Source organism: Haplochromis burtoni, unplaced genomic scaffold (genome assembly GCF_018398535.1).
Source record: "Haplochromis burtoni strain Fernald_Lab_line unplaced genomic scaffold, NCSU_Asbu1 Contig_47, whole genome shotgun sequence".
NCBI lineage: Eukaryota > Metazoa > Chordata > Actinopteri > Cichliformes > Cichlidae > Haplochromis > Haplochromis burtoni.
Window position 1 is genome coordinate 23015 of NW_024582408.1, and position 22971 is coordinate 45985.

General features: G+C 39.6%; 2 protein-coding genes across 3 annotated transcripts in view; one reads left to right on the top strand and one right to left on the bottom strand.

Annotated features, from left to right (window-relative positions):
- tulp4a (TUB like protein 4a) overlaps window positions 1-18986 on the bottom strand; it is a 29289-nt gene extending 10303 nt beyond the window's left edge. Inside the window, exons 1-7 of the mRNA XM_014330647.2 lie at window positions 18899-18986; window positions 16677-17629; window positions 5916-6044; window positions 4202-4363; window positions 3578-3758; window positions 626-733; window positions 278-444 (exon numbers count right to left, since the gene is read on the bottom strand). Of these exons, the coding sequence (XP_014186133.1) occupies window positions 278-444; window positions 626-733; window positions 3578-3758; window positions 4202-4363; window positions 5916-6044; window positions 16677-16928 (999 nt within the window). The 5' untranslated portion in view covers window positions 16929-17629; window positions 18899-18986. The remainder of the gene's footprint in view (window positions 1-277; window positions 445-625; window positions 734-3577; window positions 3759-4201; window positions 4364-5915; window positions 6045-16676; window positions 17630-18898) is intronic.
- Window positions 18278-22937, top strand: mrps10 (mitochondrial ribosomal protein S10). 2 transcript variants are annotated; one of them, XM_005951129.3, is made up of 7 exons: window positions 18278-18588; window positions 20169-20221; window positions 20676-20745; window positions 20880-21019; window positions 21119-21227; window positions 21449-21538; window positions 22532-22937. In XM_005951129.3, exons 1-7 carry the CDS (start codon window positions 18583-18585, stop codon window positions 22610-22612), a joined length of 549 nt encoding a protein of 182 aa, XP_005951191.1. In that variant the 5' UTR covers window positions 18278-18582; the 3' UTR covers window positions 22613-22937. The 2 variants fall into 2 exon arrangements, with proteins under 2 accessions (XP_005951191.1, XP_005951190.1); XM_005951128.3 differs by lacking the exon at window positions 18278-18588 and adding an exon at window positions 19859-19982.
- The last annotated feature ends 34 nt before the right edge of the window (window positions 22938-22971 follow it).

Genomic DNA, 22971 nt, shown 5'->3' on the forward strand with positions numbered 1-22971 from the left:
TTTTCAAACCTTGAAAAGACAATATTAGACTTCAAGCATTTTCAAGGATTTCAAGCACCCGTACAAACCCTGCAGTATCTTGTGTCATTACTATCTGCTAATTAAGTAGCCCTGGCCTTCCCATCTCATATTGTTCCTACCCCGGCTCACTGACTCACTTAAACTATAGTTGGTTATGGTAGTCCTCCCTTCTGCAAACTGAAGGGCCACTCGAACCACAACCTGCATTACTAAATATAAGAACAACTATTTTTCTAGGGTGACACTCATAAGTCACCTGTGCTGGTGTATCCAGTGTGTAGATGTGTTCGCCTCGAACATTGTAGAACTTGACAATGGCGTTCCTGCTGGGTGGAGGACAGGAGGTGTCAGTGGAAAGGAGGGTCCTCTCCATCCCTGCCACTGCTAGTAGATCCCCCTGTGAGCACCACTGGACCACCACATCTACAACACAGAGCAAAGTAGTACACATACGTTTATGAAGGGCAACATCATTTTACACATTTTTGCATCATTTAAAAAAAAGAATTAACACAACTGAATGAAGGACACAATGAAACGAGCAAAGGCCAAAGCAGCTAGAGAACTGCTAACTTAACAAAATTAATAACAAACGCACACAAACCTTTCAGAGCAGTGTGGATGAGGATGGGGGAGAGGTCGTCGTAGCTGTTCATCAGATTGATGTCTCCAGAGGTGAAGCTGACTGTCAGCAGTGGTTTCTGGCTGTGCACTAGGAATAAATAAAGAAAAACAAAACACAAACATATTAGCCAGGCATTGTGAACAGCTGTTCTGTTCATCAGAACTATCAATCACAATGTTTTTTAGATTTAATAGACACGTGTTTAGGAGAACTACACTTCTTTTATCATTTGTATGTATTTGCCTAAAAGTATAAATAATGTGTTTGTAGCTTAGAATAAGCATTTTCTATATACATAAAGAGTGCGCCCTCTTCCATGGAGCCCATTGAGCTTCAGAGTCAGCCAGAAAAGAAAGCCCAAACAATGGTTGTGGATGGTGTAGCCGCGATAGATTTGGAAAGTGTTAGCTGTTAGCTTTGACCTCACCACTAGACGCCACTAAAGTCTGTACATCGGTCTTTAAAAGAATGTTAATTTGTGCCCATCAGTGGGGAACGTGTGAAAAATATACAAGTCTGTGCCCTCAGTAGCTTCCAATAATACAACACAACAGCTTTCCTTTAACCAACTTTCTACCCACTACTAGAATTTAGCCTCACATCAAAAACAAGTGCAAAAACGACTGAGACAAAACGTTAAGTGACAGAACAAACTAGTTCAAAAACAGAACTGTAAGGTACTTCAGTTTGAATCATCTGACATTTAGGGACATTATTCAAGAGTATATTCCGATTTTTAACATTACTATAAATAACACACCTTCAGAGAGCACTCATACATCTTCATTGAAATATCCTTGACTCCGTACGTTAATGTAATCCTGCAATGACCCAAATAGTACCATAAATAAAACGTCCACTTCTGCTTTGTTGTTGCAACATCCCCACAGATAGGATTTTAAATAGGTGTTGCTTTAAATCCGATACAAAATGGGGCTGTAACTGCAGTGTACTGTGCTGTGCGATGATAATGGGTTATCATCATGTATCATGACAAAGATTTGACAAGCCTTGTGCGTCACTCAAGTTGTTGACTCAAGAGATCATTTCTACTGGGGCCAATCAATTCATATTGAATGGTTTAATTAGTGAGTTAGAGCCTGATCTGTGTTCCAGCTTAGGTAAGCAGTTTTCAGCCTGGCCTGTGGTGAAAGAAGGCGGAAAAAAAAAATTAAATAGACCACTGGGAGGAGGATAGACCCTCACCAATATATCCCTAGCAATTGGGACTAATTAAGCTAATTTTTATTGGTTCCTGTTTTGTTTCTTTTGCCTCTTTTTCTCTACAGTTTGTTACGCTGGCTGGTGTGCATACGGAAATCAGCAGGAGAGGAGGCTGACCAGATGCAACAATTCCCTTGACAGACAGCTTACATCCCAGTGCACTAGATATTTTCTGTCCCAGTGGAAAACTGTTTTTTAGTTGGCTTGTGTTTCTTATGCTTCGTTAAACAGCTTACACTGGACCAGCAGCATACAGCTGTAGTTTAAATGCTTTTACCGAACACACTTATACATGTTGAGAAAAGCCAAGAACTATTTTTTTAAAGCTACTTTGGGTCACAGAGGTCCATTTGAGGAGACAAGACTGAAGCATGGGTTGCAGAAGTGCTTGTGACCTGGCTACTTCCAGACATTTGAATTTGTTCACTCCACAGTTGACTGATTTGTCTGGCTTGGTGACATGAAGTGGTGGTTTCTTGATTAAAAGGCAATCAGTCCAATGTACGCAACAGGAAGGCTAATGATTAGCCAATCAGTGCCACTGGCAAAATTACTGCCATTTGTCAAGCAATGTCAAGCTGTGCACTGCAACAAGGATATATTAAACCATCAGTTTCACTTGTTTTGGAGATGCAGGTGCAGAAATCTGTTTTTATATGAAAATACCTAAAGGGGTTTTGGAGAAGTGGTCCACTTTTGGTATCCGAAGCGCAGACTGTATATAAAACATAGCTTCTGGAAAGTGATGTCAGTGCATTCCATTATCAATATCAATTATCGATTCGATTCATTAGTGATTCTCTTACAGAGAATCTTATTGATTCCCGGTACTCCCAGGAACCGGTTCTCGACTCTGATCCCTAGTAAACATGGGGTCACCATTTATTCAGCATGGGGTTCTGTCAATTACAGTCCCAAATGGAGCACAAAATGAGGACAAAGCAGAAAAACCTTTAGGGTGGGCCCATTGTTTGACATGTGACTTCAGCCTGAGCATGCAGTGTCGCTTGGTTTGTCAGTCAGATCCAGATTTTCCCTGAAAAATTTTGAGTCCCATTATGAAGCTTGAGGTTTCATAACAGAGGACTCAACCAACCAATGGGTGACATCTAAGTATATTTATTGGTCATTTATACAGAGTATGTATGACCCCTAGCTCACCCTCATATGAACAAACCTATGATAAAGTAAGAGCTTATTTTAGTGGGCTCTAGCTTGCATAAGTGATGGTTTACTGCTGGACCTGAAGGCTTATTCTACCTGTGGCCCTGCTGAAGTGGATTTCAACCTGGCTGTCATCCTTGCCTTTCTGCCAGTTTCCAAACTGAACATTTCTCCAAGCAATGATTCAGACAATACTGAATGTTGGGTCTTCTTGGGACTCATTGCTCCTTTTTAGGTGTTGGTTCTTGCTTTAGATAAACTTGTCTTGCAAACCATGTTTAAAGACTGCTAGCAATGATAACTTGCATAGCTGAGTAAGATATCTCTCTAGAGAGATCTTCTTGTTGAGGCAAAGCAAGAAGATGTACTTCTACTCAATTAATTAAATTTTGAGACAAATAGTGTGACTAAATAAAGGTTTATTATTCTTTGAAAGATGTGATGTGTCACAGAGAGAATCAGGCAGGAAATTAACCAGGTACATTTGGTTTTAATGCATGTTTCTTGATCAGAAGGTAGAAGAAGAAGTTTTGAGTAGAATACCTTGTGGTGGGGGGTAGTCATCAGAATCTGTGTCGCTCTCACTGCTGTCCTCTACCAGGAAGCTGGGGTAGTTCCACGACATGCTGACAATACCGTCTGACTCATGCAGCAGTATATGGGCCAGCATGCGCCCATGGCAGTCCATCACTATCACCTGTCCATCTGCAGTACCAAACAACACCTGGCGCAAGTGCAAAAAAACAATATTAATGTGGACACTGACACAAGAACAAAGACTCACACTTGAAAGAGGAGAGAAAAATGAGACAACAGCAAGAAAGAAAAACAAGACAAATGCATATCACAGAGAAAAAAACTGCGAGAAATGGACATAAATGGGTTGATGGTGATAAACAAGGACAGTTACACATACACGGACTGAAAGTCTGCTGACATCCAACCTGTGCTGACAGTTTAACGGCATGAAAACAAAAATATAGCCTTACAAAGACAACAACACATTCAAGACAGTGGAAGCTTGCTGTCACTCACAGATTCAGCTCTCAGGGTTTCTGTCTACAAGTGGCAAATGGCAACCTAACATTTCTACTTCTACTTGCATTAGAAGACTGGAAAAGTGCCAGGTGAACATATCCTATGTTCAAAATCTGTATAGTGTGTTACCTGCTGATCATCTGGGGTCCAGATACCACAGGTAATGTGGCTTTCCAGGTTGATCTCAGAGGACCAGTGTCTTTGCCCACTGACAGAGCCCACCAGGACGAAGCCATCACGATAGGAGATAAGAGCCTGGGTCCCATCATGGGACCAGGTAAAGTCACTCACCTAGAAGGGACAGATAAGAAATGTTAGAGTTATTTAAAAAAGATACAATAAATAAATAGTATAAACCTCAGCTGTTGCACACAGAATCAGCAGCAGCTTATGATTCTGTAAATGATTTATATTTTTAATTTAAATCATTTTTTAGGAAGAATTCTAAAATATTCTGGTTCCAAATTTGAAGCTCTGCTTCTATTCAAATGCAATTGATCTAGAGACTAATTATGACAAAACAGTGTCCCTCAACTCAAATAATGTATATAAAAAAACCTTTAACCTCTCAGACAAAAGCAGAGCAGCGATGGCATTTTAAAAAGCACAGGCCATATAAAAGTGTGGCTATTGTTCAGATTGTCATCTCCAATAATAACTCAAGTACTCACAAAAGATGCTGTCAACATGTGTCAAGTCTTAGCTCAAGGGATGATGACAATGTTTGATCGATGTGGCCTACCTACCTATGTTTGCTTGGCAGGCTTAATTTTTAATTAATGTGCAGCATCAGTAAAAACACATAAAACCACTTGAGGTTTGATAAAAATGATTAAAAAAATAACAAATATACATTGATTAGCGTGTAATTACTTCTTCCAACAAACTCAATTTCATACATTTATAATAAATCCATTTAACACTAGTTTGTGAGCGGCCATGTTGCCCCACCATCTTCAATACAGTGGCCAAAATGGACATTGCTGTTCCACCTAATCACTTTTTATATATGTGGCCACCATTTAACATTTGGACATAAATATTTTTATATTCTCTTTCTCATCATCTCCACCACCACTGCTGCTCTTTCTCCCCCCCTCATTGTCACTTTAACCACTTCCTCCTCCCCTCCTCACACATAAGCATGCACAAATACGCTTATTTATTCTCAATATTGTCACATTTATTTTTTCTTAGCAGAATAGAAATGCAAGCCTCACATGTCCAGACAGCTGACCAACAACAATAACAACAACATCTGGTTATAACCTAATATTATGCCAGCTAATGTTACACTTGAGTGTCCTAACAATCACACTTTCGCTCTGATTATATACGCCCTCTGTCATTGCAGAAAGTTTGACTAACACTGACGAACACCAGCAAAAACAACAGCGCCAACAGAAAAGTTCAAGACATTCCTAACGACTCAACTCGGTATCGCAAAGTTTTACAGCCTCCTCCAGTGTAAACAGAAATGGGCACCAATAAATACCTGAGGTAACTATAGGTCACTATAGATGAACTGTGGCCAGAGTTGTTTGTCCTACAGCAGCCACCGTAGCTATAATTATGCATTTGAATTGGAGGGGGTTAAAAAAGACAACTCAGTCGAGTGTGATTTCAAATCTACTGACATCTAGTGGCGGGGTTTTACACACTGTAACGTTAAGTATTACAGGTTTATTGCAATGACATTATATTACTTTATATTATCACTGCTTGCTTTGCTTCCATTAACTCTATCATATAGTTTTACCCATTATTTACACAATAATTTCTTAAAATTTTTTAAAACTAGTTAAAAAGACCGATTTACATTTTGTCTACTTGTGTCTCTCACCTGAGCTCCTCGGTCATTGACGAGCTCCACAGACCAGCGGCCCTCATACTGGATCCAAACAAAAATGCCTCCATCTGTGTCACATGTGGCCAGTTTCTGGAAAGGCTCATTCCAACGCACCAATACCACCTGAAAGCAGAGGTGAGGTAAAAACACAAACAAACAATCAGATAAAATTATCAGAAAGACTGTTCAGTGTCCTTTGACAGTCATTATTTTACAAGACATAAGCAAATGTACTAATTCACTCATTCACTGACAGTGAATTTAGCCATGGCTCTGTGTCAACTTACCTACAGATAACATGAGAAAAACAACAAAGTGCCTTTAATTAAGACATTATACTATTAGAATCAGCTGAATGCCTAAAATCCAAGTTCCCACATTTCATTGAACTAAATTTAGCATCAAGAAAGATGGAAATAACTCAAAAAGTGGGTTAACCTCATTTTGAAAAAGTCACAAAGGAGCCGCTAGTATCCTGAATATTACAGACAGAGAGATTCAGTTATAATGTCACCTTATAACTGAATGGCACATTTCAAAATGGGACATTACAGCATTTTTGCGTTTATGGAAGAAAAGAGATGTATACAGGAAAATAATAAAGAGGAGTCTTACAGGTTGACACAAACATATGAGTCTCTCCGTTTGCCCTGAGTTTAGTACTGTAACGACTGATTGTAATTTGCTTGGGTATGAGCTGCAGGAGCACAGTATACAAAACACTCTTCATAACACGTTTCTGTCACCCATCTTAAAAGGTGCCCATCACACTCTCCATCCTGCCCCCTCCTCTCTTCGTGTCTCCATTTGTCTTCTTTTCTGTAGCGTGACTCAGCCTATTCCCCGGAGGAGTAATCCTAAGAAGGGAGCCGCTCTGCTCTCGCTAAGTGAAGCACGTGGGTCGTACACGTTCACACACGCAGCACCGAGCAGGGTTTTAGTGGTGCTCACGCTCTCTGACTGCAAGTCCAATAGATCAGCGGGTCTGAGTTGGATAAGCCAGTAATGCTGCCAACCCTTAAACAACACCTCCTTACCTCTGTGCAACACACTCACAGTTCCATCCATCAATGAAACAGATGCTATTAACTGTGCGTCCCCATTTTATATTCCATCAAGAAAAGAAACAATCAATCATACTTACACTTGCTTGAATACTTTATTATCTTCTTGCACTAATGCCATTAATGCTGACTTACAGGCTATTAATTAAGAACTTCTTTAAGAATTCATCTAACACAAATGATCATTAATCACAAAACTTTCCTCAAACAGTATCTTGCTATAGTCTATGGACTTTTCAAGCAGCATTTTAGGCATTGGAAAAAAAATAAAATATTAGGATGATCAGGCTTCAGGAAAAAAGATTATTGGAGCAACATCATGTAGTCAGGGCATATATTTAATGAGTGAGGCTCAGCAGCTCCAATTGTTTTGAAAAAAATATATATATTTTTTTACAAACCCAGGAAAAAAGATATAAAATGCACAAGGGAACATCACAATATTTATCAATTATTTCTTATTGAGCAATACCCCGTTTGTCACACTTATTAGTCTGGAAGTCAAATCAGTCAATTTATATGAATATACAAGGCATGGCCCTAAAGCTTAATGAGCAGATAGTAGTTTTTAATCAATGTCCTGTCCCTGCTATGCATCATTAAAGTGTCCTCTTAGCCAGATTTTGCATGTTCTAGTTTGTCCTTTTCCTCTGTGTCTTTGTAGCAATGACAGTCATCCTATTGCAGGTCTACAGCTGAAGGTCTCCAGATCATTCTGAGATGTCCGCATTCACAGACCATTAAAACTAGCCTGCCATCTATCATTCTGGCACAGCAATCATTCATGCAGCAGCATTCACTGGGTGCAAAACTAATAGGCTTCTGCACCAGTATTGTCAAAGATAACACATTACAAGGATCTCATTTGGGGGGGGGGGAAACAGATTTGTGGTGTTCCTCCATCTATGCACTGTCTGCAACCTCTAGTGATCAAAAGGGATTTTCCACGTGGTATTATACAACATAATTCAGTCCCAACTGGAGGAGACTTGTAGCTTTAGATTAGGCATGAGCTCTAGTTTGCATAAAGCTAACAGCATTCATGCAACTACAAAGCAGGGTCAAAGGAAAACATAAAAGGATAAATTAGCATTGGATTTACACATGCTGTGTCTCACGTGTGTTCCCACTCACAGCCCCACAGAGGTGAGAATAAACTGTTTGTCTGTAAATTTAGCTCAGTGTGGAGATTAGTGTGAGCTGGTGAGCCATCCTGCGAGGGGGGACAGCTGAGCACATCGTGTGATGCAGCGATCAGGGAGATCAGACATCACATAGAGACAGACAGGATAAGCGTTGGGAGCTGCAGGACCACGAGGAGCCTGAGGTGTCACAGGAAAGGCACACCAACATGTGCAAACACATACAGTTAAAAATACTTCTTTAATTACAGTGCATTATATGCTCAAACAGACAGTAATCAGCGCCAATAAGCTCAGAGAGATATTAAAGAACTTTGGAATGACATGTAAAAAAAAATATATATATATATATATCACTCAAAGGCTTTAGCATCATCATGTAGAGAACACCTACAAGTTTTTGTTTCAAAAATACATAATAGCTCTATATCTACTACAATCAGGGCTGTTTTTACACTCTTGCAGTATTCTAGGACCCCTAAATCAGAGACTCTCTGAAAGGCTGCTGATCCCATATTCAACTAAAAGCTCTGGGATTGAGTTTTAGTCTGATGAGACAGAAACAGATTTTTTTTTAAAGCTGTGACGCAGACACTTCTTGATTGGATCTTAATCACAACACCCCTTTAAAACATTCCAATCACATGGATATTTTTCCCCAAAGTAAACAAAGATATTAGCGTTGACTAGTTGTTAATTCAAGATGGGAAACAAATTAGTGTCCATGTCTGCAACTGACTTTTTGACATTGCTGTTCTTCCTTTGTACTAGTATTGTACTGCCCAACCTTCAGCCTCCTGTTGGCAACTGAACAAGCATACCCAGTGACCTCAAATCGCCATGCGATGTGCATTTTTAGGTGTGCATATTCCTTTGGTGACTTGTGCAAGGACAGCTGGAGACACCAATTAAGGATAGTTGTTAGACTACTCTCTTGTCTATTTGGAGGATACATGTGCAGTTTGGGCCCTTGTAGTACAGTGGCTTTGCAGGGAAGTCTGGACCAGCCTGTAGGATGCAGTGGAAGAGAAACTATGATTTTATTAGTTGGCCAGCTGGTTCAGGCAGAAGAGTTTATCCAATCTACAGAAAATTTTCATGTAAGCATGCAATGTGGAAACTGTTGTGCCAGATATATGTGAGATGGTTGCGTGAAAATTACATCCAAAGCATTTTGAGGGCTTAATATTGCACCAGAATTCTTCCTGTGCAGACATAGATGGTCCATTGTAGCTGATGGTCATCCCCTGCCTTTTAAGTACAGATATGCTTTTAGGAACAGGGAGCAGAACTGACCACAGCAACTTCGCTGAGAAGAGTAAATCAAACCAAGCAACAGCTTCAGGAGGCACTGGTGTCAGCACAACTGAGGGGACACTATGACAGCGAAATGACATAGTGGTGAAGGTGTGAGTGCAAGTCCATGACAATGCATGTCTGCTGCACAAATAACTTTGTCTCTGCAAAACGTTTGAGGAAAGGGAGAGCCTTAATAAATTACACTCAGTCATTATTTTACTTTTTTCATGCATCCAGGAAAAGAGCAGCATCCAGGTCTATGATTTTCCTCTTTTCCTTCCAGATGAAGAGTTGACTTATGGGTAACACAGAGCTCATCGAGGATGGAGAGAGTTCCCTTATTCGCAAATGGTCACGACAATCAAAAGCAGGTTCGGTTTCGTAGAGTTAACCCCTTTTCGGGTAGGGTCTCCCATGGCAAATTGGTCCTGGGTGCAGGATCAAGGGAACAGTTCACCCTGCCCGGAATAGGATTACCAGGGCCCCGTCCTGGAGACAGGCCCGGGGAGGGTGCCCGGGCCTGTGTCTGGTGGTCAGGCCTTAGTCCATGGGGCCCGGCCGGGCACAGCCCGAAAAAGGGACATGGGCCCATCCTCCTGCAGGCCCACCACCTCCAGGAGGCGCCAGGTACAATGTGTACCTGTGTAGGAGCGGAGTCCCTGATGGACCGATCCCCGCCCACCAAGACTAGCAAATCAGATATCAATATCAGTTAAAGAACAGCTCTGTGCTGTGTTGACACGAAGGCAAGAATTAGCAGGAGTGATTTGCAAATCCATCAAAAGAGGTAGAATCTGAGCTCATTATGTGCAAGTCAGGTGTGTAATAAAACCTTAATAAATAATAATAAGTTAATAGCATTTACAATTATTATTAATGTGTGCTGTAAAGACTCCTGAAAGTACCTTTAGGGAAACTGCATTGAATAATAGAAAATAAGTAATCTGAGTGATACCAGAGTCCCTCACACCACTGGTGTTCCTCAATCGGCAGAACAATAAAAGGGAAAATAGTGACCAAAACAGGCACAAAAGATATCCAGTTGCAGGCACCTCACGATAGGTTTGAACAAGTACTAAAAGGCTTTAATTTCCATGGGCCAGAGAGATTAAATGATACACCCACCCTCCTTCTTTGGGGGTGTTTCTACATTGTGTAGTTTTGAGGCCTTAAAGTCTGATAATCATGCATCTCATTTCATGCAGACAAATTTGGTAATAATGTTGAGTAAGATCAGACACTAAATAGGACTGGATTTAATGCAATAAATCCACAAATAACACAAACACAGACAAAGCAGAACATTTACAAAGGTGTAAAAGTCCAGTTTACTGGATTTTATTCTGTCCTGTTGGTGTATCTGCTAACGTGGTGAATGACTGAATGAGAGACAAGTCCCTAAGTGTGAGCCAGCGTCAATGCACTGCAAGCTGCAAACAATTAAAGCCAAAGAAAGTTGAACTGAATATTTATGCTTAAATATTCACATTTTTAAAGTGATCATACCTTATAAAACAAAGGCTATATTTTAAGTGTTATTCTTCATTTATTTGACAAGGATCAAAATGAATCCCCGAAAACAGAACAAAATACTACTGTGATTCAAGTTTTTGTGGGGGCTGAAGGTTTTCAGATTTCCAACAGAGCTGTGACACTCTTACGTTTGGTAAAGGCTGCTATAGGCTGTTAAATTTTTTGTAATAAGGAGCTTTAATAAACTAGCATACATAATATAAACAGTGTATAATATCTTTTAGCCTACCTAGTTATTCAGAAGGACAGAATAAGGCTGTATTATTCTGCAAAGACAAGTGTACGAAACTTTGCGTCTGTCTGTCTGATCCTTCACTACAAATATTGCTGAAGATGAACTGCACAGGCCACGCTGGAAAATTCGTAGTGAACAGAAAAGTACACCTGGATCTGAGGAAACAGTCGTTACGCAACAAGTCCTCTCCAAGGATGGATTAGCGCACTAAAGCCATTTCCACTAAGCACATTTGGAGGGACCATTTTAATTCAGTGAAGAGGTCATGTACTTGGCAAACCTGAGCTGGCCTTTCAATGTCAAGAGGTCACATAAGGAGAGAGCAGAAGAAGACACTCTCCATAAAGTCAGGTAGCGACCAGCACAGGGAAGGTGATTATGAAAGGAGGAAGAGACAAGACCAGGAAACACTATAGCTTGTAGTTACTGACAAAAATAAAGCTGTTGTAAAGTTGTGAGGTTCCCATTTAAGTCTTAACAGAAGTGTTAGAAAAACACAGGCCACAGGCCCTCAACAGCAATATAAACTAGTTTATTTATGAGGCTTTGGCAGGGAGGAATTTTTAACACATGAAAATGTGACACAGAGCGAAAATGCAAGAAAGTGAAGGAACATACAAATACTGCTGGGCCTAATCAAATGGATTGATTTACCCAAGTTGATCAATCAAAATCTGTACCAGCAGAACAACAATGCACAGACAAACTAGAACACATAAGAGCAAGAATATGGCCCGCAAACCAGCTCAATCTGGCCAGGACATAAACTATACATGGTTAATGCCTCCATATAGCTTCTTCAACATTTGCGTAAAGTGTCAAATAAATAACCACCAAGCACTGCTATAGTGTACTCCCAGAGCATGGAACAACTGCTCAGATACAAATCAGTGTATGGATCAGTACATAAGTTACAGACGTTGCACTCTGAGCTCAGTGTGGTAAACAAATGATTGTGTCATGGTGTCTTCTGTCTCTGTTGGACTTTTTTCCCCAGAGAAAAGTCTACACCTGTTATCAAGGGGAAACTAAGAGGTGGGACTCCTATGTTTGGGCAAGAATACACCCATAAGTCTCTTGTGAATAGTTCAGAGGTTTGAAACAAGTTTCTGCAGTCAACAATCAGTAGATATCAATAATCATAAAATTAATTGTTTAGGATATATTACATTCTTATGACTAACATTAGTCACTTTAAATATTCCCTATTATACTTTGAGTTAAAAAACAAAACACGGAACTGCCTCACTGCAAGACTTAAAACTTCCTCGCACAGCTAAGCACATATGATTCTAGCGTAAGACAACTATCACAGCTGGCAGATGACAGGACACTGACAGACAATTTGCCCAAAACCTCTGCTGTGGCCAACATTTTCTTGTCAACATGCTGACAGTCATTGTCAAGCCTGTCTCTGATGTTCAGCTCTCATGGAGAATGAATGGACGCCTAGTGATTAGCTGCTCGCTCTGCTCAGCATCTGAATGCACTGTACCAGGAGAAGAAGGGGGGGGATAAAAGCATTAGATCGTCAAGAGAAGCATTGATCTATTTTGACACAAGCCCAGAGGGATTATTTTTCACCATCACAAATACAGTTGTCTAAAAAGATGTAAAATGTAGCACTTTTATCTATTTTCAGCCTTATTTTTGAGTGGTGGAGCTGACACAGCTGCTGCTAAAGGTTAGCGTTCTCTTAAAATAACTAGATAAAAATAATATCAGAACATTCAAGGGCAAATTCTGCTTTTTTCACCATTATTTTCCTGATTTTTTTTTTTAAATAGAAGTGTCACAACTTCTCCCTATTGAATTGTACCAGTTGAGGAGACCTGGATGTCTCATGAGTGCCTCCAAGGTGAGGCGTTTTGGGCATGTCCAACTGGGAGGATACCCCAGGGCAGACCCAGGACACACTGAAATTACACCTCTCAGCTGGCTCGGTAATGCATCGTGTCCCCACTGAAGAGCTGGAGGAGGCAGCTAAGGGGTGCAAGGTCTGACTGCTGCCACCACGACACCGACACACAGAAGAAAGCAGATGGATGAACATAGATGATTTATGTTTATGATACTGAAAAGAAATGGTACACCCCTATTGCTGCCATACATGCCTGTATATTAAGCCACCCAAGTCCATTAGAACAAGGGCATTCATTTTCATCTTTGAATGGGTTTAAATCAATCTAGGCTTTTGCTGTTATAATCAAAACAGAGTACAAATCCACCACTTTTTGAAAGGAAAAAAAATTAAATATTAAAAAAAAAAAATATAATAATAATAATAATAATAATAATAATAATAATAATAATAATATATATATATATATATATGAAACTACAACAATATTTCAAAAATATCTTTATATATCTTATATATATTTATATTATATATATATTATATATTATATGATATATATATAGTATATATAATAATGATAAGTGTGAGGATAACGAAGCGTGAAAACCAGTTGAAACCAGTCTAAACTTCTAAATGCTGGCAAGTCAGTTGTCATGTACTGGAAGTCAGGGTTTTTTCTTAAATATGAAAAAGGGGATCTTGTCAACAGCCCTCTAATCAAGTGCATTATCTGCCATGTTAACGTGGAGCCAAACAAACTAAAGGGGCACTTGGAAACCAAACACGACCAACCAAATACAAGGCAGAAAGCAGGAAGAAAGCTGGTTGGAATTTGTGTCCAATAAGGTGATGGAGGGAACCTATATGCTGATGAAGCTTACTGCAAACCAAAAAATACATTAATTGATTTGTTTTGTTTTTTTAAAGTAGGATCCTTGAAAGCTCCAGATGCTGCAAATGTGTTATCAAAGTGCCTAGAATGATTGCACGGAAGCCATTTTCCACAGATATGAATACAGATGTGACTTGGGAACAAAATGCTTAATAACCCCTGCTGAAATGTTCAAGCTTTACTTTTGTAGGCTGTCTAAACAGTCACATATAGTTCTTAGCATTTTTACTAAGCAACCAAGCACCATAAAAAAATGTCTCAACAGAAAACAAATTGGTGTGCCTCTGTGAAAAGGTGGCTGTGAGTTACAACAAAAGGATCCCACTTTTCACCTTGCTCCTTTTGAAGCTGCTATGTTGTAATTATTTCTCAAGCTGGTGGGAAGGGAGTGAAGCAGGTGGAGGAGGACATATGTTTACTGGGATTATTACAGGACCCAGAAAACCTTTTCAGTACCTGAAAATCACAACAGACTTTAAAAAAAAAAGTGCTACAGCAAGACAATAGGGGAGCTTCTCCACATCATAAGATGCTTTTAATTCAAGTAGCTTGTAGTGCCAAGGTCTGTACTATAGGTAAACTCAGGTGTAATCCAAGGGTACCCCAGGCACTGGCACTGCCACACACTACAGTCCATTATCCACATGCCCTCTTCTTATCAGATGTCTGACAGCTTAAGATCCGGCTTTTACTTTACTACAATGCCCATATTGGGACAAGTCCAAAACACACATCCATTCAGACGCTCACTTACATTAGGAAGATCACTGAACACTGAGGTCTATACATCAACAGGAATAATGGCCAAATTTAAAGATGCTGACACGAGTATTGATCTTGGCAGGACTAAACTCCTATAGGATGAGTTCATATTCCATTTCTGTGTCCGTGTGCTTTTCTTAACATGACTTGAGCTAATTTGTATGAAAGGACACTCGTCACCAGCAATGACAAGTTCTCAATGACAAAGCTGACGTTTAAAGGACAGGACTGTCAGGGGACTAACGGCATTTGATGCTGAAAGAGCAGCTTTTATAGACAAAGGGTTATGGCAAATGCACTGACAAGAATGAACCTCTTTAAATAAAAGGTGATAATAAATAAATACACATTAATACATATGTAAATGCAATGCTGCAAGTTTAATTTGAAAGACAGTAAAAAAATATAAAATAAAAAGTCAAGTGGTGCAAGGAATGCAAAGTAAAAAAAAACAAAACAAGTACAGCATATATAGCGTGCTCCTGGGGGTCATTTCTTTTGTATTATAATATGTATTGCAATCTGCCCTCTCTTCATCACAACTGAGATGAGAAATGACCCAAGTGAGTGAACCGATCTGTCACAACTTGACAGAATTCATTAAGCAGCGTAATTTCCACCAATGTCAGAAACCCCAAATTATGCATAGAGTGCGTGAGTGATGGATTCCACATCGCCCAAAGCATTTATTTACTGCTTTATATCAAAGCAAGAGTGGAACTGGAGAGGACCTTTACTACTCATTACTAGCGCTGGAATGAGGTCAAAGAGTAAAAAATGTGCAAATCTTGATCAAAAAATAAATAAATAAATAAAAAATAAAATAAAAACATGTACATCCTAAAAGCAAGCAATCTGAGAGTTAAGTGTGAAATAAATTGTGGGCACAAATGAATAGTGCAGTGCCAAACTCCGTGAGTGCAGAAAAGGAAGATGCAGACATCAAATGAGATTATCAGAAATATCAAAAACATCTGGTGTAAATGTTTTTCTTATTATTTAGATAGACTATATAGATAACAGCTGAATGTTTAAGTGGTCAGAGTTAAATGGCATTACTGCTGTGCTTCAGTCACACTGTGTAGGGATTCATCCACTCTCCCCTCAGCTGCCTCGGAGAGTGCTGACACTGCACCTCACTCCAAACAGCTAAACCCACTAAATAGAAAACGCAACCTGTGTTCAATCTCCACTTGTCCTGTGTGTGTGAGAAAAAAATCCTTATTAGTATTTAATATTGCTGGGACATTTGACTCAGACAGTCATCCAGTCTTTTTGGTTCAACTAAATTGCCTCAATGCATTCTTTGTGGGAATCTTTGAGGGTTATTACGATACTGAGGGATAGGAATAAAGCCTGTCTGGAGTAACAGAATGTATTGACTAGGAAGAGCATGCATATCTTGTATACATATCTTGACTGCAACCAAAAAGTTGATCTAACTGGCAACTTACGGTTAATGAATATCAACCACCGCAGGAAAACACAAAACCCTCAGCCTCCCACAATGTGAAGAGGTGGTTTTTTTTTGGTTTTTTTAATGTAGTGATTTTACTGGTTCGACCCACTTGAGCTCCATACAACCCACAAATATAACTGTATGTGGCTCACGAGCTAAAATAAGTTGGACTAAGCAGCCTTTTCTAAGGGGATCAACTAGTCTACTTTTACTGAAACTTCTCAAATACTGCTTTAAACACTTAAAAATGATGATTTTGAAAATTTGCTTTATTAAGTTTAACTGAAGAGGAAGAAATATCAGAGTAGCTTGAAGTTGTGGGAAAAATAAATAAATAGAAGATTTACTAATTAAATATTCCTGAGATACATTTTTGATTATAAGACATTTTAAAACAGCTTCCAAAACACGACTGCGGCCTTTAAGAGCTTCAAAGACTGTTTGATGAAGCATTAACATAGACATCTTAACAGTCCTATTCAAAAACAATTGTACTTGAACCTCTTACCTCACTATTATGCCCTCTGAGGTTAAAGTTTACTCTCTGTGGGGTGGGCCGGTCTCGTCTGCAGTGGCTGGATGTAAACGTAACCCCAACCACTCCTCGGCTGTTCCCGGTGGCAAGCCAGCCCTCTTCATAGTAACGCTTTCTGCATACCGGCTTCTCCTTCTCACTCTTGGGCACCCTGCCCTTCCAGGACAGACATAAGATGTTGGAGTCACTGGACAGGACTGGGCCATGCTCCACAGCAGCGAACATGCCTGCAGCTCTCTACACTCCCAGAATAAAAAGTACCCTTAGGGAGGTTCTTCGGAGAGGACAACTACTGTTATCAGCACGTCTCCTCCTTTGAGGTTACCAGTTCCGTGTCAGAAATGAGACAGCGACAACGGTGCATAGTACTGGTGCTTTTACTTGGGGATCTGGAATAGTGACTAAAGGCGATCAATAAAAACTTTCCCCAGAAAGCACAGGTGAGGTCAAAAAACAGGTGGATTTTAGCATTGCTGGATTAATGATGTTATGTAGCCAAATGAGGTGGCACACACACAAAAAAAGGCACTCAGGTCATTTTTGATGTGATGCTACCAAGTACGTGCTGTTTCGGAGAGAAGGCACCAAATGAAAGTGCCTAAAAATATATTTAGATATCCACCAGGGTAAAGTTGAGACTCCTATCAGCTGAGCAAAACAAGCATCAACCCCCCCAAAAAAGAAAAAACAAAAACGCGCCTTATCTTGTAAACTTATAAAACAGGCAGGTATTCATTCCAAGTATCATCATTGTCTCCTTTCTGTGCTCCACATCCTCCTCATCTGATCCCAGTTTGTGTCTGAGAGAGGAGAAGCAGGGACTCCTCTCCATCAGCTGACAGCCCACAGGAGAGCCGCTTCTCCCGGTAACGTCATTACGTCAGCCGGCCCGCCTTTTCAACCGGCCTCGGGGATTCCATAGAGCACTGTTGGGTAATACACAAAACGACGTTTATATATAACATAGAAAAACATGAAAAATAAAATAAAAATGTATTTAAGAAATCAAGAGAATTGTGTCACAACACAAGCTGTGGAAAAGCGCTCACTTGCTGCCCACTGCCGTTAATTTAAATATTAATGCGCTGGGCTAAAAATTGCCTTTACTCTTCGAGCAGCAATTTTACTTTGAGGACTATCCTGTTCAGCGGAAGGGTATTTAACTACCCGCTTAATAATTTATAGGAGCCAGGTATCATTTTAGCTTTCATTTAATTAGGCTACAAAGCTGTAGTAAGGCGGCCTCTCGCGGCCAAACGTTTAAAAAACAAAATAGACGAAAGGTAAACAACAAAGACCGTAACAGAGAGGTAAGAACAAATAAAAGAATAACAGCTTTAAAATGAACCCGGGCAGGTCAGACAGACAAGACAGACCGAAGAGGCACAAAGGGACGTTATTTATTAATACAGAGACAATAAAAATCAAGCCCAACAAAGAATAGCTGAATGAGAATGGCTGTTTGGAAATATACTCGACATTAAGATTAAGTCAGCGGTGATTACAAGATCCCGAGATTTCCCCACCATTTCCAGTATCACTAAATCGTAAACCAGTGGCCATGATAATAGGTGCCTCTCGAAAAAGCCATCTGCCATTAAACCACGCCAATTCGTAAAAATAACATAAGAAAGATACAATGGTTATTGACAACCAAATAATCACTGTTTAAGCCCGTAAAACGGTGGGAAATTTGCCAAAAACATCGACCACCATAAGCTGCCTGCCTATTAGCAATAGCTAGCCAGAACCTGGATCCAGACCGAGAGCTCTGTGGTCTCCACTGATCATCAAAACATTCCAGTCGCGGGATTAATCTTTCCTCCCTTCAAGAGTCTGGCGCTGGGCTGTAACGCTAATCCATCCGAGATGCTGGGGAATGCGGGTAACTAACGCTGTCTGTCACGATTCTTCTTTTTCTTCTTCTCCATGAACAACAACCGGAGACAGCTAACCGGCTAAGCGGTCAGCTATCAGCGCAAGGCTGGCTCCGTCCACCCGCCGCTGGCACTCGCTAGCAGGCTACGGTTAGCACATTAGCAAACGATTTATGGCAATAGTTATTTAATATTAGGACACATCTGTTGAGAAATAAAACACACACACCTCGGCGGTGTAGTGACAAAGTGGCTAAACAATATAAACCATGAGTCCAACAAAGCCAGAGAAACATCAGCGGTCAGTGGAGTGCCTACCTTGGATCCGTACCGCTGCTTCTTCCTCTGCCTGCAGCCTGCTACTGTACACTGCTGGGCCCCTACTGCTGGGTCACGTGAAAGGCACGTGATTCAGACCAATTAAAATTGTTCATATCAATAGCACCTTAATCAAATAACAGTCAATCCAATAACAGTTTACCTTTCAAAACTAGGTTCCCACAAATTTGGAGAAGAATGCATCTAAGTATCTACATTAAATATACCTGTATTAAGTATATTAAGTACACGCATACAGCAACTGTATAAGCAGCCTCCATTGCATTGTTTTTTTCACAATAATGTGAAGCATATTTTAGGTCAAATGCAAATGTGGGTGTGTATAAATGTGTAATAAAACAACATATTATACATGATCACAAATTAAGAAAACAAATGTGCCAAAGTAATTGTTTAGGTTTTGGGTTTGTTTGTTTGTTTGTTTGTTTTTTCTGCTCATTCCATTTATAGGCAGAAAAGTATTTAAAAGTATGAATAAGAGATCTAATGTTAAAATGCCCAGTGACTTTGCAGATACTGCATTTAAATTAAATCAGTGACCAGAGGTTAACAGGCAAAGGCAGGCAGCCTTTGCAGTTGAACCTTGTAAAGAAAGATCATACATTACTGACTGACTCCACTTTTTCAAATAAGATATGGTGATGATCAAGAGAAGAATCACCTGTGACAAAAATCACTGTGACAGAATCAGGAAGCTACAAGGTAGATGAAGCATCATAAGCATGCATAAATAATGTCACGATAGTCAAGTGCAGACTACATTGTTATTCATATGACTTGTAAATGTGAATATGAAAATATATTTGAATATAATACATCCAATCTTAGTCTTTCATTCTCAGTTTTATGACCATGAAAGGTTTCGATGGGACTGTAGACTGGATACTTGGTACTCATCACTAGCTCGTTAGTGCTCACCTCATTTATCCTCCAGGACACAAGGGGGCAGCACAGGGAAATGATTTCACCTTCTGTCCGCTCTCTCAAAAACATGGCGTCTCTCATGGTTCGCAAACGTGAATTATTCTCTTTGGCAAGGATATTGAGTGGTGTCTCATATTTGGTATGGTAACTAACTTGTTTTTCATTTTAGATAACGTTTTCTAACAGTTTACTAACATGGCAGGTCTCTAGCTTTGGAAAAATTACCGTAGCTAGTTAGCCAATCGTAGATTTTGGCCATTCGTGGCAGCTGCACAACCGAGGTCATTTGTACATTTCAATAAAAAGAGCTTGATTCTGTTTTCAGGGACCGGCAAGTTTGAGTGTCTGTTCGGGTCACAGGAAATGTAATATAACTCGGTAGGTAACCCCCCCCATCTTTTAAATGAGTTGAGCCATAATTGCTTACGTGAATCACATGAATTTTCACACGAAGCAGGGGTGCAGCAGTTTTAAATTAAATTATGAAGAGACTTACAAACAGTTTTTACTGTTTTTTGATAAGATCTGTCAGTAAAGATAAATAGCATGTGTTTTTGGAGCACTTTTTTTGGGCTGTATCGGAATGCAACGTGTTTATTTCCCCATGGAAATTAAGTAAATAATGTAAAGAAAAGGACATCTTATAGGTACAGTATACTCACAATCCTTAATAAAATAAAACAACACTAGCAGTATATTCAGGCAGTGAACAGGAACACCATGAAGCTAAGCCAGAAAAGCCCAGAGGCATTAAGCACCTTGTGCAGTTGAAGTGCACTTTTTTTCTAAGCACATTTATTGTATAAGCAGTTATTCTGTATCTCCTCTGCAGGTTTCACCTCCCTCTGACTCCCAGCACTTCTTTCCACACGACAGTTTTAACGTCAGCAGCACAATCGGCAGTAAGTTATCATTATCATTCTTATATCAGGCTGGTGCTGTAGTGAAATACAACAAACCTACAGTGGTTTATATTCAAAGGCCATTGCTTGGAATTGCATGTGGCGTTAAGGCTTTCTTTTCTCTTTTGGTCCAGATCACAGTCACAGAGGAGCCGGACACACTGTTCCAGAAACTGGTGGTTTTGGTTAAAGGTCATGACAGAGCTGTGTTGGACAGCTATGAGTTCTTTGCCACCATGACAGCTAAAGAACTGGGCATCAGTCTTGGAAAAGTGTGAGTTTTAGCAGCCACACACTAACTCTAGTAAAGGTTCTGTCTAAAATCTTCTTGTAATGCCATGACTTTTTTTGGGATCTTCTTCCTCCATCACAGTTTTGAACCTCCGAAGGACATTGAGAGGTTAACACTCCTGAAGTCAATACACATTTTCAAAAAACACAGAGTCCAGTATGAGATGAGAACTCACTACCGGTGCATTGAGGTGAGAAGCTCTAATTAAAAAAAAATAATTAAAATCCAACAAGAAAAAAATGCACAAAAAGCCATTAAAAGGAGTTCGGTATTATTCACCTAGTTACATTTTCCTGGAAACTTCTAACCTTTGCATAATAACACGAATGAGCTTTGTGTTTGTGCCAGTTATTACATGTCATTATAAGGTAATTTGTTTAACATGTTTATTTTTATTTTTTGTCTCTGTAGCTGCATCATATAACAGGCTGTACAGCACAAGTATACCTTGAATACATTCAGAGGAATCTTCCGGAAGGTGTAGCCATGGAGGTGACGAAGGTGAGGTTTTGCAGAGATCTATGTACACCCAAACTTGCGCACCAGTATCATCAATATCAGTGTCTGCAGGCTAGATGCTTTCCATTGCAAAGCTTATTAGTATGGCCCTCCATGATATTCCCAATTCTAATGTGCCCCCTTGGGAAAATTAATTTCCCACTCCTAACTTAGGTTGTTAATAAATTTGGCCTGTCCCCTGTTACAAATGGTAAAGAGAAGCTTTCAGTTGATGAACAGTGTGGCCTGGTTGAAGTCAAAACTGGATACAAAACATGCACAATGTTTTCAGTTAAACATGAAATGAATTCTCCCTTGAAAAAATTAACCCTTAACAACAACAACAAAAAAACCCTAATATATATGTGATCATTTTGAGATTAAATTAAAATCTATTTTGAGAAGATGAAATGTGTAGATTACAGTTGTTTACAACTTCCACGGTTGCTTTACCCTCTTTTGATGATGAACTCATACTTCAGAATCGGTTTTAGTAACAAGGTGGGAAACTATTTCCCTTCTAGCTCAGTATGTTAAGGATAAGGACGTTGAAAAGATGTTGCAGAAAACTGCATCTGGTCAGGCAGAAAACCACACACCTGAAAGAGTGGATTTGTCCAAAATGAAATGCCTGGTAATGGACAAATGGAAGGTTATCGATGGTTGCACCATCGTGCAATAAAAAGTACGCATGTTGGATCACAAGACGGCTGATCATTTAGTTTTAATCGACTCGTCTAAACAAGGTATTTTGTAAAATGTATAGCAGCTGGTGCTGTTTGTCTTGAAACAACTAATCTGCTCATTTAGAATTTTTTAAAATTTTGTCTTTATTCTCAAAATGATAATTTTTTTTTTCATAATGTGGTCTAATACTCCTTCGACATTTCCCAGTAAAGCTGAATATGACAGTCGTTCCCTATCTGTGCAATTCTGTGTGGGAAAGGGCAACTTTCATATGATGTTCTCGCTCTTCTATTCTGTTCATGTTGACAGACTGCAATGGAGAAGGTTCCTGATCACATCCTTGAACCGATGTGGAAGGAAATTCCCACAGACGACAAGCCCAGCCAGTAAATCCAGCACCTGTGACTAACAGATGTCTATTAAATGTGTTTTCCTGTGATTATGTTTTTGTTTTTTTTTTTGTTTTTTTTTAAAGCATGTTGTCTTTTCTGTTGCAAAGCTATGTGAAATAAACTGAATATGTACACAACTCATTCTTTGTAGTTCAGGTTGTAGTTTATCTGGGACTGTTTCAAATAAGTCAAAAGTTTTTGTTTGACGAGCTGCAGTGATATCGGGATGAACTGTATGTATACGTGCAGATACAAGACCAGCACACACGAGACCTTTGCTTTGTACATTTATTGATTAAAACAGTATACATCAAATCACAAAACAGCGTATACAGCATAGTCATTCTGATGATTGGC